We start from the raw sequence: 19,893 nt of genomic DNA, 5'->3' as shown, positions 1-19,893 counted from the left end.
TTTTAAAAAAATAATTAAATTATACCTTTTCTTCAAAATGCAAAAACAACACTTTCTGCCCTATAGCGGGAAATATTAAGTTACGAATATGCCTCTTTTGCTGGGTTATAGTACATTCTCCGGGCATTCCGAAAACATACGCAACTAAAAATTGTCGATTTTTGATTTATGACGTTCTTGAAAGGAGTGAGCGATATGTCTGTAGGAAATCCTACATATTACACTCGCTGTCTTCAAAAATTATAAAGCTGTCATGATTAAATCCGAGATAAAGTAAAATAAATGTGTTTTAATATTTAAAAATAAAAACTTGAACGAAACTATACCTGATAGGGAAATATTTTTAACAGTATTATGTACTTTACAAATTATACCTCTCCATTTTTTAAGGCGCTCAATTTGTTTATTTTTTATTGATGTCTCAACGTAGATGAAAAAAGAATGAAGAAGTTTTGGAATTATTTATTTATGAGGCAAATGTACTTGGAAATAGAAGCAAAGGAAGACCGAGGAAAACTTGACACAATCAGGTTTGTCAAATACTTGAAAGCGCCCGTTCAGGATTTGAAATAATCGGCGGATATGTATGAAGAGATGCATGAATGTGGAAGAGGCGAAGAATGTTTGCTAAGGCAGAGTGGTGTGGCGTGATACTTGATTTGTTTGAAAAATGCATTTATTTTATTTTAAAACCGTTTTTATTTGCTCTGTATATTTTCTCGACATATTACGTGCTTATCAATCAGTATGTATAGCTCTGAAACTGGGGCATCTCGTCTTAATCACACATTATTACAGTATCTTATTAGTAGGCCGTAAATATATGGTATAGTACGCGTTTTAATCAAGAATATCGCTCGCTGTAGACGCAGACCATGAACTCTCTCGAAGAACAAGCGGTGATAAAAGTATAAAAGTTATCACCAACGATTGGTTCTTCTTATCTGGAACTCTTAACTCTTTAGCGTCGAGTGCCAATATAGCACCACACGTATCCTTGATCACTTTACGGTAGACATGTGAGTAATGGCTAGCAGTTACTTTTTCGCTTTCCCGATTGGATGCTATTCTTTGCTATTTCTCCGTTTATATTTATTTCAGCGCAAGATTTTTGTGAAATATTATTATATTATTAAACCATATCCGCTCCATATAGAGTCCACAAACTGTCTCCAGGCTTTTCTGTCGGCTGCCAGCCCCCTTGCATCCTCCCAAGTCAGATCCGCGTCCCGTTCTGACGAGAACTGCCGACGAATTGTCAGCAGCGGTCGTCCTGGGCGGCGCGAACCTGATGCCTTGTAAAAGAGGCAAGCTTGATTAAGGGTCTCGGGAGGCATGCGGAGTACATGGCCAAGTCAACTGAATCGCCTTTTCTTGACGACTGTTGTGACCAATATTTGCTGCGTCCTACGCCTCATCTCTTCATTTCTCACAAAGTCAAACCACCGCACGCCTCAAATTCTTTGCAGATACCTATTCTCAAAGCTCAGTACACGGCTGCTTTGGGCCCTTGTAAGGTGCCATGTTTCACAGCCGTATAAAAGAACAGGAGCAATGCAGGCATTGTATAGACGGCATTTGGTCTTCACCGAGTTTAAATCCGATCTCCAGACAGCCTTCATACTGTTAAATGCGGACCCTGCGAATCCTAATCGCACTCACAGTTCCTTTTCAAGGCTGCCATTTTAAATTAGGTGATTTTTTTTAGGTGAAATATTACATATTAAAAATCTAGAAATACGTAATACAAAAGTAAATTTGTCTTCTTCAAGTGTTTTCTTTAATAATATCATCATGTCTTACCACAAAGTAAATGCCTAAACAATAAATAAAATAAAAATAATTAATGTTTTACTTAGCAAATACCACTATTAACTACTAAATAGTGGTATTTACTAAGTAAAACATTAGTTAAAAATGGAAAGGTTTTACCACAAAGTGACTGCCGAAACAATTAATGAAATAAATAAAATATTAATTTTTAATGTTTGATTTTTTTATACAGAATAAAAGATCTGTTTTCTTAGTGTTTTTTTAAAAAAAATGTGTTTTTTTTTCTTCCTTGCGAAAATGATTTTTTTTAAATGTGTTTTTCACTACCTTCTATTTAACTGGCTTTTTCGTTATCCGGCCCTGGGTTAGTCCCATCAAGGCCGGTTAAAGGAGCATCTACTGTAGTTGGAAATAGAGGCAGAGGAAGAAAGAGGAATACTTGAAAGTGGGCAGAGCAGGAGTAGGAACTATACGAGATTGTTTGAAGTATAGAGGGTTAAGAACAACTTTTGTACATATGTTGTTACCAAGGAAAAAAATGAGTCTATGTATTAATTTTTAGATGAAACACAGATTTTTTGAGTCTACTCAGTTGTATTTTATTAAAAAACACATAAAATTTAATATTGTGACAATTGTTTCCCTAGTTATGGCATTTGTAAACGAATGAAAATTCATACGGTTAAATCAAACACGAATTCGTGTTTGATTTAAAAATTAATACATAAATTAAAATGGAGTTGTAAAAATTAAACACCAAATCAATAAAAAAAAAATGAGCCATTGAAATTTAAAAAAATATATAATAATCCAACATGAAGTGATATGGGATTTATGATATAATTATCTATGATTAAAATAGATAGGTACTCACACTATAAAATGGAAAATATTCCCTTATCTAGTGATCGCCGGGTATTTACAGTGATTTACATTTTATTAGCCATATTTTTTGATAATGTTATTTATACCGTGGCACTTGGATGTCAGTTTGGACAGTCCGCTAAGCGGGTGCCTACTTTAATGCACACGACACTGGCGCACTCAATTAACACGAGTCAATGCAGTAAAACGTGCTATCAGAATAATCCTTTAAGTGGGCTAATTAATTATTATTTGCCGTGTTTATCATACGATCTGCCATGCTTGTACCAGGCGTGTTATCATGCAGGCAGTGGTATTTGCGATTTGTTTTAATTACGAGATCCGTGGGGTTTGTTATGATCCTGATAACCGAGATAGTAAAATCAGCTACATAATATTTTTTTGGTTCTCGTTGACTAAGCCTCGATTGCGAACGATCGCTCGATAAGTATCGTTTTGGTAAGTTCAGTCATGGTTCAATAAAAAATCATTTTTAATACTGAATGTCGATGTGTATATTTAGGAAACATGCATCTCCTCAAACATACGTGCATCTCCTCAAACACACGTGTATTTCCTTAAACATACCCACCGAATCTTCTGGCTCGTGGTCAGGAGTTTCACGTATTTGCAATACTTTTTTTTCATTTGGCAGTCACCCAGTGAAAGGATGTTTCTGCCAGTATCAAGTCTTATGTTTATTTACAAGCAACAAAAAAAACAATCAATAAAAAAATCATGGTTTAAATGCGTTTAGCTTTGTCATTTTAGAAATTATGCCCGCTATTCTAGAATTAGGTTCAGAAAGAAGGGTGGATACTTGGGCGGGGAGTTGGATTCCTGCCTGTGTTAAGCTATTTAGAAAGCACTCCTTATCTGTTAACGTACGGTTTGCATCCCCTATATCTTGTCCACATTAGTAATATGGTGATGTAACGCATTTTATCTTGTAGAGATGCACAGGCAGTGAGCAGTGCCCAGACGGCATAACATCGAGATAGAATATATAGACCAAGATAAGATCCAGTACCATGGTTTTATAATAATAATAATAAAACCCTTATCCGCACCCCAATGGTGCATAGGGCACTGCTTCATATAAATGCAGTGTTATCTCGATCGTTTACACATGAAGGAAAGGTGATCAGCCCTCCGCTTAAGGTACCAGTCCAGGGTAATATTGAATAAATACTATAGTGAAAAAATCACTTATATTTATTTGACCCCCCCTGGGAATCGCACCCGGGACCTCCAGAACGGTAGCCGAGCGTGCTGACCATTACACTACGGAGGCGGACGTTCGATGGTTTTATAGATCATGCTTAATTTTCCTCTTAGCTAATTTATTTTGTAAATAATGACTGCTGTGGGTGTAATCGTTAATTGCTGTTGATGGATGCAGACAGCGGCAGCGATTCGTTAGTTGTGCATATTTGTCGCGACAGTCGTCGCTTATGGATGAAACATGGTGTCATTGAAAATTAAACTAGTTTTTCAGGTTATCTGAATGACAAAGGGTACCTGTACAATGTGCTCTACCTGTCAAGATTTTTCTATCCTCTGTCGTACTTCTATGCTGTGCGATGCTGTATGGTATACCGGTTGGATTTTTTAGTAATGCGTTATTTTTCCTTAGAAATTGATTTATTATCTTTATCATTTCTTCCTCAATCTCATGCAAACACTGTATATTCTGATCATAACGACGTTTACCAACCTAATTGGACGCATTACAAATCAAATTGAAGGTTTGACAAATCAAATTGGACGTTTAAAAAATAAATTTGACGTTATATTATATTTAATAAAAAAAGTTGGAAATTTTAAAAATACGTTCATATTCGTTCTACATATACCATCAGTGTAAATAAATACCTCCCCACATCTTTTATTATTGATATGTCGTCAAGTTGGCAAGCCTGCTAGGCGCGCTGTCATAGTCTGTGCGCGCGATGTGTACTGAAGTTTTCAGACATGATTTTCAATTTATTTATAGATTTGGCGCTTAATTTATAGAAATCCATTTCAATTTACATATTTAATGTTAAGATCAAAAACTGAATTTTTGTGTCTACTAAATTGTATTTTGTTGTTAAAAAACACATGTACCATAAATAAATTTTGTAACAATCGTTTCAACATAAAATACAATTTAGTAGACTCAAAAAATGGTTATATTTTAATATTTAACATATTAACTTTATATAATTAAACAACTTTGTTTTAACCACTTTTTATTGGTACACTTTATCCAACTGGTTTTGACAAGAACCTTGTCATAATCAGGGTTTATGTACTTAATTCTAAAACATTGAAATACTCATATCTATATCATAGTATCTGCAAAAAACATTCAAGAAATTTAATATATAAATTAAGATTTTCAATACTACTTTTAATATATTTGTCAAAATTCTTACTATTTAATAAAATACAATGTAACCTCCAATTTGATTTGTCAAACGTCCCATTTGCTTGGTGAAACGTCCAATTCGATTTATAAAACGTCCTATTTGACGTGAAAACCTCTATCAAAGCACTCTACATAACCTCAAGACATCCGTTCCCCCTCTACACCATCAGTATACATAATTGATTACTTATCATTATCTGTCTGTCTAAATTTCGTATTGTTATCTTTTAATATAAAAGTGGCGATGGCTAGACTACTTTCATAATTTGTTTGTACTCGGTGGAATAATAATCAGTGGTCGGTGCAATAGTGAATACGTAATTTATTCGCAGATAGTGGGGTATGTCTTGTTTACAAAATATTGACAGTTACATGGCAAGGTTAATAGATTTGTTTACATGTTAAATTATTACTGAATCAGAAATTGTTTTTCATTCCGAGTGCGTGGGTGTTCGCACGTTGCTCTGTTTTGGCTATTTTTTTATTTATTTTTTTTTATTTATTTTTTAAGTTACCTTATATTAAAACTAATATAAACTATTATATACATTTACATCATCTTTATATATTTACATTTCCTTACAGTAACTTAGACATTTATTTTTAAATTCTTTCAGACACTTTTCATTCTTCATACATTCAGGCATCTCATCATACATTTTTAAACCCTTATACATCAAGCAATTTTGCGACTCAGCTATTGATAAGTTATATCTCGTTCATAGTGGTACTTGTAGGCGATAATAAATTTATTTATTTATGGTTCACAAACAATGAAAAACATATTACAATAAATGAAATACAAAGCAATACAAATTGTTTGAATGTTTTTCATCAATTAGACGAGAATCACAACTAGCTTACAGAAACAATAAAGGTGCAGGATTAATACATATACTGTATAAAGAATAGAAATTTGGTTGTAAAAAAGGGTAATAACAATTAAAAGTAATGAATAAAAAAATAATAATAAAACCCTTATCCGCACCCCAATGGTGCATAGGGCACTGTGTCATATAAACGCAGTGTTATCTTAATCGTTTACACATTAAGGAAAGGTGATCAGCCCTCCGCTTCAGGTACCAGTCCATGGTAATATTAAAAATAAATAACACAGTGAAAAAATCACTTATATTTATTTTACCCCCCTTGGGAATCGAACCCGGGACCTCCAGAACGGTAGCCGAGCGTGCTGACCATTACACTACGGAGGCGGACATGCATTTGAATAAAAAATAATAAAATAAAAATTAGAAGTAAAAATTAAAAGTGAAATTAAACTACGCTACAAAAGGTACAAAATTCAAGTCTCCACCAGATTGGTGAAATCAATTTGAAATTGATTTCACCAATCTGGTAAAAGACCTCTTGTATTTCTCCGTGCCATCATTAAAAATGTCGATGGTGACATTATGAGTGTTTTCTAAATTATTATACAACCTTAGCATCCTAGAAATGGAGTTGATGATCAGGATTGTAATTTTTTGTTTAATTTATTTGCTGAATATTTTTTTGTAGCGTCGTTTTCGTAAAAAATCACCTCAAATGAGCTTTTCAATTTAAAGTAATTTCAATTGAAAGAAAATATCTTTTGCGAAGTTAATGGCATCCCGACGTCACTTCTAAAGCAAGTGGCACAGAATACTGAGGCCAGATTCCAAGAGTGTTTCCGACGTGACGGTCTGCATTTAGACAAAATAATTTTTAAGAAATGAAGTCCGCACTTATCTTCCTTGTTATAATTAATAAAATTAATAAAATTAATAAAATAAATGTATATCTTTTGCAGTTTATTTTTTATTAAAATTTGAAATCCCAATTCTACCACCGGACACCCTGTATTAGTATGTTAAAGACACTAAAATAAGTATAATGTTTATGCTTTCAAATGGGTTGATGTAGAATATTCAAATACATCTTTTTTTATTTATAAAATAATATTATTTCGGTTTTAACCACTTTTTATTGGTACTTTTCTCCAAATGGTTTCGACAAGAATCTTGTCATCATCAGGGTTAAACATGTACTGAGGATGACAAGGTTCTTGTGGAAACCGCTTGGAGAAAAATACCAATGAAAAGTGGTTAAAAATCAAGTGGTTATTTTATAAATTTTATATAATGTGCCTCAAAGTATCTGCGAAAAACGTTCAAGAAAAAAAATCATATTTTATTCCTCTTTTCAGTACGCTATCTGGAGTGAATAAAAAATCGTATGCCGGTATAAAGCCAGTTTAAGAAAAATTGGTTTAAAGACGCTCGTTTTGAGATCTATCTGAAGGTTTTGGTTCGAAGGTGAAGGAGGTTCTCTCAGACCCTGGCCGCCCGAGAGATGAGGGGTATTGGAAGGCCGAGGAGGCTCGAAGGCCTACCGCACGAGAGGTCGCCGGCGAGGAAGGGGTCAGCGGTGCCCCCGTGCCCTCTGTCGAAGTCCCTAGAAGCCAGAGAGGCGAGTTAACACGTGGGGTGAGAGCCGCCATCTTGCCTCGCGAAGGGGTCACGGCTACCAGGGCTAAAGAAAAGTCAGGAGGGAGCTGGAGAGATGACGGTGGAGCAATAGATACCCGAGCTGGTGAAGCTCACAAAGCTGTGTGACCAAAGCAAAGATACAAAGTACAACGACTTATCGGACTTATACTCACACGTATAAGACTTGGTAAATGCCATAAGTTGTGAACGTTGGAACTGACTGTTCTGGTGTATCTAGAGCCAACAGACGAATTGAATTCGCATCGAGTGAAGCCGGTACAGCGCAGAAGCTCGCGGAACTCTCGGGATATGATTGATGTCGTAAGACTCCGAGTGTTCTGTTGACTGAGTGTGATGCGCCGATGGTTATTCAGCTATATTTAACTATTTTGCGAGACATCTCAGTGATTCGAATTAGGGTTTAAATTAGTCCGGTACCAGCCGAGGAACTTGACATCCGCCTGGACTTTGCCGAAGCCAACATGATGCCGTACGGTAAGTGATCTCGTGTTATTTCCACCTGAAGAATGCTTTACAATTTGTTTTTATTTATTTATACAATACCAGTGGCTTTTGCAAGGGGACAGTAACAGAAAAGTAAGAAAAAATGGTACAAGCAAGACACAATGCTAGTAAATATAATATTTTACATTTTTAACGTCTCATAGATGAAGATCCTTTGCCTTCCTTATTATCATCAATTTGTATTTTATGTTTTTTTAAATGTTCAAGTACTATCTACCCTCTGATTGCAAACAGCCATAAGTATATGGTATCAAACGTTTTGACCAGTATCACTAGTCTGTTTTTGGTTGGTTGAAAGGTATTGCTTTTTAGCAATAAGCCCGCCAATGTACTTATGTATTTATTTTCTGTACATGAAGTTTAAATAAATATATCACATAGAAAAAGAAAAATATTCCATGTATTTGACAAATCTGGATTTCTCCATCTTGGGAGTTATTTTTACATTTTTTTTAATTAAAAGAGAAATATTTGTGTTTTTATCATTAACACAAATATATCAATTTCATACTATTTCTGTGAGCCTAGGCTGCTCATTATTATAAATAGGTATCAAATTGTGGTAGAGTGGGTTCGAACCGAGAGACTTAAGAGTCCGCGACACTAACCACAGGACCACAACCCGACACATCTAAACATAAATGAAGAAGGGTATGGAAGTATTTACAGGGCTTTTGGTATGCTTGTTAAGTGATCACTTTCCACGCGTGCAATATACACCATTTTGCACATGATTGACAACCACACTATTCAATTTTTTGTGACTCCTGCATATATCGTTTTTTTAAACATATCCGCTCCTTATGTGGAGCATACGGAGTCAACAAACTCTCCAAGCTTTTCCGTCGGCAGCCAGCTCCCTTGCATCCTCCCAAGTCAGGTCCGCGTCCCGAAGTTCAGACGAGAGCTGCCGACGAATTGTCAGCAGTGGTCGTCCTGGGCGGCGCGAACCTGGTGCCTTGTAAAGGAGGCAACCTTTATTGAGGCTCTCTGGAGGCATGCGGAGTACATGGCCTTGCCAACTAAATTGCTTTTTATTGACGACAGTTGTGACAAGGGTTGTGGAGTCGGAAAAAAAACACGACTCCGACTCTGACTCCGATTCCAATATTTACCAACAACACGACTCCACGATTCCGACTCAAAAAAGGTCAATTTTATCAGGTTGTTTCCTAACTTTGCATACAGCCATTTTTTTTGTTATTACAAACGAAACGTACCTCTGATCCTCCTATAACAAAAATTAATAGAGAAATTGTGAGAATTTTTTTATGTAACGCAATGATATCAACACGTGGACATACCAAAAGGAGAAACCAATGTTAAATACACGATTTATAATGTATATTGAGTGTAAAAAATAGTTAAAGAAATAAAAAAAAACATTATTATTTTATGTAATATATTATTTGATGTAATATCTTTGTGATTTTCCATTTTATGATTAAAATATAACTTTGATTTAAAATCACTATAAAAACACTTTGTCCGCCTCCATAGTGTAATGGTCAGCACGCTCGGCTACCATTCTGGAGGTCCCGGGTTCTATTCCCAGGGGGGGGTCAAATAAATATGAGTGATTTTTTTCACTCTAATATTTATTCGATATCACCCTGGACTGGTCCTGAAGCGGAGGGCTGATCACCTTTCCTTCATGTGTTAACGATCAAGATAACACTGCGTTTATATGCAGTGCCCTATACACCACTGGGGTGCGGATAAGGGTTTGAAGAAGAAAAAATATTCATTAAGAACATATAATATGTATTTTGAACAACTTTCTCTCGGGGTTTTATACTGCATCGATCTGATGTATGTACAGTATCTACTCAATGAATTAGGGCCACGCAGAATTTCGCGCAATTTCTCAATTCAAACAGGAATAACTCAGAGAAAACCTTGAATAAAACAACATTGAATTTTATTTACACATGAACACTTTATTACGCTTAAATTATGCATATATTTTCATATAAATATAGTTAGTATTTAGTATTTCCACCTTTGGCAGAAATAACTGCCTCAATTCTTTTTGGCATACTTAAAATGCACTGTTTTATCATGTTTTTTATTTCTTCGTCTTCTGACCAAATTTTTTTAATATTTTTTTTTTGACAGTCTACTGTCGGATTTGGAAATGAGTATACCTTATTTTTTAACATGCTCCATACGTTTTCTATAGGATTAAGGTCCGGAGAATTTCCAGGCCAGGGGAGCAAAGGCAGATTTTTGTTAGACAAAAATTTTATTATTGATTTAGCCCGGTGGCAAGGTGCCCCATCCTGCATGAAGGTGTATGGACCTTCTGTTGGGTCGAGTGTATGGTAGAAGGGCAATAAAATTCGTTCGAGGACCTGCTTATAGGAATTTTGGTTCATTATTCCTTCCACGAAAAACAACGGCCCAGGTAAATTGTTAATAATACATGACCATATCATTGTTGCAGGGGGGTGTTTGATAACTTTTACCACACAGGCCTCATCGTAACGTTCCATTGGTGTTCTCCTGACGAATCGACGGCTCTCTGTCACGGCTTCTAACCGGTACTCATCACTAAAGATGACCTGAAAAATAATGAAAATTTAAGTTTAATTCAAATATATAAGTTTATTTACTAAAATGATATGTTGAAAATTCAATTTAAATAAATACCTTTTTCCAATCATCTACCGAGTTATTTCGATGTAGCCTGGCCCATTTTAATCGATCCGCTTTCATTCGTGGTGTCAATTTTGGTACTTTTACAGGGCGCCTGCATTTCAGATTTACTTCGTAAAGACGTCGCCTCAGTGTTGATACCGATATATTTATACCCTCTTCTTCCAATTTTATTTTTAATGTTTTTGCTGATGCACTACGGTTTTCTAAGGCACTTTGAACGATTTTTCGATCAGTCCTCGGTGTTGTTTTTCTAATCCTACGACAGTTCTTTCGCCGATTGCTGGTGGCGGGTGACTGATTTTTTATTGATTTTGAAATTTAGTCCACTGTTTGACGAGAAACGTTTTCTTTTTTTGAAATTTCTCTAATAGATAGTATTCTTAATTTCAGTAGCACTATAACACTAGACTTTTTTTCCTCGGAAATATCTTTACTTTTTCCCATTTTGTCCTTTTCAAAAAAAACACTTGTGTTTACAAAAAAAAATTATACTTTATGAACTAAAATTAAAAATTAAGTTTTTTTCACAAGACACGATAACTATATAACTTCTCTGAACAAAACAACAACCAGAACTCAAGAAACTTCACTAATAAATAAGATAGGACTATTTTTTGAACTTTCAACTATCTGTCTACCTGTGCTAATTAGGGACCTTTCTCAGAAAAAGGGTTTGAAATTTTATAAAGGCTTAAATAATCCAGGTATATTTTACATATTATTGAAGGTAATATACATGATATTAGATGTCAATAGAAAACTTAAAGTATTTATGTAAAATAAATATAATAATCCAAAAGATTTCAGAGTATTCAAAAAAATAATGGGTGGCCCTAATTCATTGAGTAGATACTGTAGTACTCTAAACACCACTGCGTGCAGGTTAGGGTCAGAAGAACAAGAGGTACTTGAAGGTGATTAGTTTTATCAATTGGTTTCCTTTCTTCGTCTCTTATCGCTATCGTGCAGACACTTTTATTATCATAATCACGGCGATAGCGATCACGCGGTTTACGCATTATCTTTCAATTAGTATCAAGATTGCTCGCGGAGCACTTTTGACAAGCTTCATAACTAATTATCGCATCTTATGCTGGGTCGGTTAGCGCGGGCGTATTTCGCGCGCGTAACGTATTAATCGCGACAGCATGTAAATTATTAAAATATTTTAAATCTTTCCGATAAAAAAAGATGAAATCGCTCACTCCTTTCAAAAACGTCATAAATCAAAAAACTTGATTATTCAGGAGAACGTTTTTAAAGTTTGAAAATATAACACAATGTATTAAAAATAAATATCAAGCCACTTATTGAACTTTTTACTGTGCAACAGATCATTTTGGGTATAACCTCAAGGTTTTTCTCCATTTGAAAAATATTTAGTATATTTAAAAAAATAATTAAGCAAAACCTTTTCTTCAAAATGCAAAAACAACATTTTCTGCCCTGTAGCGGGTAAATATTAAGTTAAAAATATGCCTCTTTTGCTGGGATATAGTACATTTTCTGGGCATTCCGAAAACATGTACAACTGAAAATCGACAATTTTTGATTTATGACGTTCTTGAAAGGAGTGAGCGAAATGTAAGCGCTCACCTACAATATGATGTGTATTTTCTCAATTTTTATACATGAACTAAAAGTAATTTTACATTCGTTTATTTTGACCCCCCCGTGAATCGAACCCGGGATCTACTCGGCTGTCCAAACTTAAAACACAGTAAGGGACATTTTTTTGGAGTACTTTTTTTTTGCATTTTCGGACTAAGTAGAATTACTTAGTCCAAAAATGCAAAAAAACGTACTACAAAAAAATTGTCCCTTACCGTGTTTTGAGTTTGGACAGCCGTACTGCATGATAGTCAAATCTGCTAACCATTGCACTATGGAGGCAGAGAAGAGATTATTATTTTACCACTTGATATCGCATACCCGTACTCCTAAAAGCTTGTGAAAATTGTACATAAAAAAACTGGAAGTCTCTTGAGATTACATGTACCATATGGTTTTATAAACTATCTTCTTCAAACGCTCATTCGCACCCGGTGGTGCATAGGGCACTGCATCATATTCACGCATTGTTATTTTGACCGTTAACACAACATGAAGGCAATCAAGGTGATCGATCAGCCCTGCGCTTCAGGTACCAGTCCGGGGTATAATTGAATAAATATTAGAGTGAAAAAATCACCACATCATGTCCAATATCTTTAACCCTCATTTAGTCGTATGACTTTCAAAAGATTCCACCTCGCTGATTGAACACACTCTTTATAACATTGTTCCGCGAAGTGTGTGCCGCGGCACACTGGTGTACCGTGCTGATTAGTTGGTGTGCCGCGGAAAAAAGTCTAGTTTTGTGAAAACTACACAATTGCTCCAAATTTTTATTGCCCGTGCTCAGTTAAGTAGGCTCACATTTGGCATTAAACACAAAATGTTAAATATTTTACCATAAAAGTGGAGACTGACTGGAACATTTCTTCGTAACGTTACGATGCGAGCATTCAGGCAGTCAGTACAGCGAGCGGAGCTCTACATCCAGTTTCGGATGCTCGCTGATGCTCGCCGCGAGCGATGTTACGACGAAATACTCCGGTCAGTCTCCACCTTAATATGGTAAATATGCACCTCTGAAATTTCTTAATTTGGTAGGTGTAACTTGAATAGAAAAAGTTTGCGGAACACTGCTTTAAAACATACATTGATATACATATAAAAGAGAAATCCAATAACATTTACAAGGGGTTCTATTTATAATCAGTTTTGGCGAATGCGTATTGTTGCGGTTCTAGACCTTTCCATTGTAACGCAACCTTAAGGCAAGAGATATCTCCAGAGGTTCGTGACGTCATTCTTTCTTTTGTTTGACTTAACATAAAATTGTCTATTATTAATAAATCGCTTACTCCTTTCGACAACGTCATATAATAAAAAAAAATCGTCAATTTTCAGTTGTACATGTTTTCGTAATGCCCAGAAAATGTACTATATCCCAGCAAAAGCGGCATATTTTAAACTTAATATTTTTCCCGCTACAGGGCAGAAAGTGTTGTTTTTGCATTTTGAAGAAAAGGTTTTTTTTTAAAATATATTTACTTAATATTTTTCAAATTGAGAAAAAACATTCAGGTTTTACCTAAAATGATCTGTTGCACATTAAAAAGTTCAATAAGTGGCTTAATATTTATTTTCAATACATTTCATTATATTTTTAAACTTTAAAAACGATCTCCTGAAAAATCAAGTTTTTTGATATTTGACGTTGTTGAAAGGAGTGAGCGAAATAATGTATTCATTTTCTACGTTCTTACTGCGTAATATGGAATTTATCGTTTCCCCCAAATATTTTGTAATATACATATATTTGGGCTTTTTAAAGACCCTACTTAGGTTTTTTATTCGGCTGTTATTTTCTTTGAATCCATGGTACTAAAAACTCATTATCATAAAATATTATGTTCTTATCATGAAAAAATTGATTTCTTGTGTTTTTTTTATCAGAGGACACAATGTATGCTTTTGATATTTTTATTGGCGAATATTTTATTAGAGTATCTAAATCAGACACAGAGATTTTCGATAGCTCGCAACTTAAATGTCTTTTAACCCAGGATACATTTAACGTAATTGATTTTTTGCTTAAAATATCGTTTTTGTATTGAAAAAAATAAGTTTTTCCTCGAAATAAAAGGATACATGGTTTTGAAATGACAGGAGTTATTGAAAGGGGCTTTTTTTTAATTACCTAACGTCCAAGTGACTCTGAAATCTAGCTACGGCTTATGCAAAACCGCTTAGCATGACCCTACTCAGGCTTCAACTTTTTAAGTTTTGTAGCCTGTGCCTACTCGTGAGTGCATTTACTCTTTATGTTTAAAGTTACTATAATTTCATGTAATTCATCGAGTGAAAATTGTAGGCAAAAACACTCGCTATTGAAAGGTTGAGAGTTTAGAAAAAATGATAAATATATATTTTTAATATAAACATATGATCTTTTCTAAAAAAAAAATATTGTGCGCCGAGACACGTCTGGCCTATTATCGCGCATCAGGTCACTTACTGAATTGAATGTTTGAATGAGTACCCCCTTTAAACGTTTCGTAATCATGTTTATTAAGATTTCAACCCTTTACCTGCCAACTTTTCAAATTAAAATTCATCAATTGATTCGGCAGTCACTTTGCGGTAATACCTATCCGTTTTTAGTTCAAGTTTCACTTTGTAAATACCACTTAAAATAAGAAACAGCTCTTGTCCCCTCGCAATTTTCAACGTCCCGAGGATACAAATCTATTTTTTTTTTAATTTAATGTTTTACTTAGTAAATACCACTATTTCTTAAAATCTACTGTGACACGTGTTTCGATGCATTCCGTATCATTTTCAAACACCGCGTATGTGAAGCTTATTCTAAATTTTAGAGTTGGGTCCTTGGGACGTTGAAGGTTGAAGAGGGGGTAGGAGCTGTTTCTTATTTTTATTTATTTATTTAATATTTTTTTATTACTTATCAATGGGAACACAGACAATAGGGGGGAAGCTTAAGTCATTGTCATAATATTTATTATGGTTTATTGTTATTTATATTTTAATGAATTTCTATTGTTTCAAAATGTTGCAGTTTATGGCTTTTCGTATTAATTATTTTTAGGATTTCTACATTATTGCGGTTAAATTTGTGATCATTATCTATTAAATGGTTAGCGAATTCCGAAAAATTATTATATCTCAAACAAAATTCATGTTCCCCTTCCAGAAAATTCAAAACAAGAATCAGGGAACATTCTAAGAAATAGCGGTATTAACCAGGGAAAACTTTAATTAAAAATAATTTTAATTACATAACTTATTGCTTTTTAATTATACTCATATGATTATCTTTAAATTATATTGAAAAGTAAAAAAAAAACAATAAATTAGACCTCTTAGTCGGCACTCGAGAAATACGGCAAAATAGGCATGCCGCCTCTATGGCGGCACTCGATTGCTAAGGGTTAAATATACTTTCTCTATCTCGATTTCGACGATCCCACAATTTTGCCACAAATAGCCAACAGTTTTGTTACTTTCAATCAAATGGTGATACGTTTAATGTTTTTCACGTCATGCTGTTTACATATCGACATTGTTTAGACTTTTGAACAAATTGAACCTTTAGTGAGCCCGCTGACGTCATAGTAAAATTTACATTTGAATACAAAAATAAAACACTTGTATAAAACACTTTTGAGTAAAAAAAATAAAAATAAACCCTATAAGATCACTTTTTTAGTATGAAAATATTTTTAAAAAAAAAAACAATTGTATGAGACATATTTTTGAGTTTATTAATGTAAACATGACTAATTTCGTGAACTACAGGTGTTCTCATCAACAGGTAAAAATACGAACTCAAAAAATCAGTTTGTATTTTTGCCCGTTGATGAGAACATCTGTAGTTCTTGAAAATAGTCGTGTTCACACGAATAAACTGGTGAGTTTTATTTTTACAATATGGATTTTTTTTAATGTATAAAAATCACATAAATTGTGATTTTTATTATTTTCTTCTGTTTTTACATTTCACAAAATAATATAATTACACATCATATTAACACCAACATTTTATTTTGGGTTATAAAAAAGGGAAAGAATACAAGAGATATCGAAAATATAAATATTTGGTGCCAAGGACTGACAACTACAGTGTGATATAATTAACTAACAAGATAACGCTTTATCAACGAGACGAAAAAAAAATTGTTATATAATTTCACTAAAAAAAACTTCATTTTCCTGTTTTTAAAGGGTGAATTATCGACAAAACGCAGTAGAACAAACCTATCGATAAATCGCGATACAATATGGATTGTCATGTATCATAAACGATGGATAAACAGCAATAGAGCTGAACATCAGAACGAACAAAGACAACGGCTGTATTGCGTTTTATCTGTACTTTGTACTCGAGCCTCGTACATGAATAAGTCTTATGGGTACAGTAATACCCCGCTTAGTACGGGTACAGCTTCAATGACAGCAAAATAATGCGCTAAACGGGGTCTATAAATGACAATAAAATGACACATTTCCGTGCACGTATGTGTGCCATTTTTGTACGCAGTGTTCAACCATCGCGATTTTTTATATACTTAAAGTAATGCGTTTCAAATGACATAACAGTTTTGTAGTACATATTGTATATACTTGTATTTTATAGAAATGATCTCCCTCAGACGAATGTATGGAAAATGATTGAATTACAGAATTCAAAAATAAGATTTAAGAAAGGAATGAAAGGCTGAACAAGGGATAATTTAAAAGATCAAGAAGATTTCTTTAAGGTGGTATGGACATGTGGAGCGAACGTATAACATATGACTAAGAAAATATATCTGGCGTATGTGAGCGGGAGAATAGAACGAGTACGGCCGAAAAAGACTTGACACGATCAGATCAATCAGAACCTAAAATCTGGTGGTGTCAAAAGTCTGCGTAATCGGAGGGCATGTATGACATATTTCAGTACAGAAGAGTGTGGCGTTCCATCCTCTCTGTCTACCCCTGCGGAGAAACGGGGTGATGGTAGTAGTAGTAGTTGTATATAAACATATTGGGAGTCGACACACCGTACACATGACCGAATAAATATGTATTAGGAAATCCCGAGTAAAAGATTGCATTTTTCCCTTGCTCTGTGAATCACTAAATCGCTCTATGTAAACAGCGTTATAGCGAAACAGCGCAAATAGGGGTGGCGTTAAGCGGGGTAATACTGTATCTGTTTTATTAATTTTACTACTATTATTCAATAAATCTTTTAGCGTTAACAGTTTATTTTATTATAATTTTTATTATACAATACATTGTTCGCAGTGCCTATGTACACAATCTGTTGCAGAGTTTTTTAATCACTCATGAATGTGCGGAATTGAATAAATATTTACATACCTGCATATATCCGGAGGTCGAGTGACGTAGGTTCTTACTAATACATGCTTATCCTGTAAACATTTTTGCAAACAGACTATTACGGTGGTAACTTGAGGAAAAATCACGAAAAATATTGTTAAATAATTTCGATTGTCATTATTTTTTTCAGGCGTTATAATATTTCCTTGTGCCCTCTTAATAATAATACTGATGAAAATTATTAATACCACTGAATGAGTTTTATTTCATTACGCACGACTAGTTTCGAAAACTACAGATGTTTTCCTTGACAGGTGAATAGTAACGATAAAAAATAGGTATAAGTATATGAATCTTTTTCTTTCGCCGTTCTTTTATTTAAAAAAAATTATATTTGTTAATTATTGTAATTTTCATTTTATAAAAAAAAGTTGTAAAACATATCGCTCACTCCTTTCAACGTCATATATCAAAAAACTTAATTGTTCAGGAGATCGTTTTCAAAGTTTAAAAATGTATTAAAAATAAATATCAAGCCACTAATTGAACTTTTTACTGTGCGACATATCTTTTCATGTAAAACCTGAATGTTTTTTCTCCATTTGAAAAATATTTAGTATATTTAAATAAATAATTAAACAATAAATTTTCTTCAAAATACAAAAACAACACTTTCTGCCCTGTAGCGGGTAAATATTAAGTTAAAAATATGCCGCTTTTGCTGGGATATTGTACATTTTCTGGGCATTCCGAAAACACGCACAACTGAAAATTGACGATTTTTGATTTATGACGTTGTTGAAAGGAGTGAGCGATATGGCTGACTAAGTATTGCACCCACCACTTAGTCAAACTGGAATAATTTATCATTATTAGTATTAGTATTATTATTATTATTATTATTATTATTATTATTATTATTATTATTATTAAAGATGTTAGTAGGGTAATAAATAGAAGGGGGAGGGTTAAAGAATGGGACTTTTTGTAAAAGGAAACACAGACAATAGTGGTGGCGTATTTTGAAAAAGCACATTATCAATTAACGTTTTATCACAATTTAAATTTTTATGTATTTTTAAATTTTTTAAATTGTCTATGACTTGACCTTTGCTTGTAACTGAATAATAATTTAATAATTTAATTTAATAATAATTTGTGTAATAATTTAAGTGTATTTGAGTCAAATGAGTGGTGGTGAGTTTCTATAATGTAAAAAAAGACACAAACACTCTAAAAAAGAAACGTTAAGTTAGCGCTTACTAAATACATATATGGTACAGACTATACAATAAAAAACCAAACGAGACAACTCCCTCGTACCTCGCATAAAAATATTTTCCCCAATAATATTTTGTTTAAATGTATAACAGGTCACTATCAAAAACAAAAACAAGGAATAAAAAAGTCCCTCTCCAAGCACAAGAGCTCAGTCTCTTCTCTGGAGAGGCTCAGCGCAACTAAAATTACAGGATTGTATTAAGTAGAAATGTACAGAAATTGTATTAAAAATGTAACTATATTAAATAAAATAAAAATTTATAATGTGATTCGCGAATTCTGAAAAATAATTACATTTATTGTCATTTTATTGTTCGGTAGACCTGCGTATGGAGTTCAATAGTAAATATTTTAGATACTAAGGGCGTTTGTGCATTACACGGAATTTTACCGTCCGGCATTGTTAGCATATAAAACGGATGATTGGCTTGGATTGGCTTGTGCTTTTGTCTTTCTTTCTTCGAATCGGTGCGCGATCACGGTGCGCGTAAATTCGATCACGCTTAACTGTCATAGTCGTTTTTATTTTTCAAAACCGGACTGCCGGACGCTAAAATTCCATGTGGTGCACAAGCTGCCTAATAGCGCGTTGTGGATGCGGTGTCGACCTTTCCGAGTGAGAAGACCTACTAATTATGCAGTACATGCGGCAGAATAGTAAAAGTTTAGGGTCTGGATGTATATAAAGAGATGGATGCAACCGTTTACTGCTGACGGTTAAAATGGCACGTAGACCAACATAATCTAGTAGGCATGTGCCTACCCAACTATTGCCCACTAGTGAAGGGCGTTCGAATTAAATAACAACTTCTTTCAAATAAATCGTTGTTGTATTCGATTATTTAAAGCTTATCACGCCAATCAGTGCAGAAATTTAGTTCAGTATTGTGTATTATACCAATAACAATTGAAGTCAAATTCTTGGAAGTTCAAAATCGAAACTAAACATTTTTGATAGAATAATAATAATAATAATAATTTGGATAATTTGTATAGCGCCATTTTCGTAAA

General features: G+C 33.9%; 1 protein-coding gene across 2 annotated transcripts in view; it reads left to right on the top strand.

Moving 5' to 3' along the window:
- LOC148313335 (influenza virus NS1A-binding protein homolog) overlaps positions 1 to 19,893 on the top strand; it is a 95,162-nt gene that overhangs the window by 31,747 nt on the left and 43,522 nt on the right. The window contains exon 2 of one of the 2 annotated variants that reach the window (XM_088264200.1): positions 7,236 to 8,013. The exons of the other annotated variant lie outside the window; for it this stretch is intronic. Coding sequence (XP_088120326.1) covers positions 8,001 to 8,013 — 13 coding nt within the window. The 5' untranslated portion in view covers positions 7,236 to 8,000. The remainder of the gene's footprint in view (positions 1 to 7,235; positions 8,014 to 19,893) is intronic. 2 annotated transcript variants of the gene reach the window in all.

Source organism: Brachycentrus maculatus, unplaced genomic scaffold (assembly GCF_059751285.1).
Source record: "Brachycentrus maculatus isolate JH-2025_06_01 unplaced genomic scaffold, ASM5975128v1 h1tg000015l, whole genome shotgun sequence".
NCBI lineage: Eukaryota > Metazoa > Arthropoda > Insecta > Trichoptera > Brachycentridae > Brachycentrus > Brachycentrus maculatus.
This window is presented reverse-complemented; position numbering and strand designations above follow the sequence as displayed.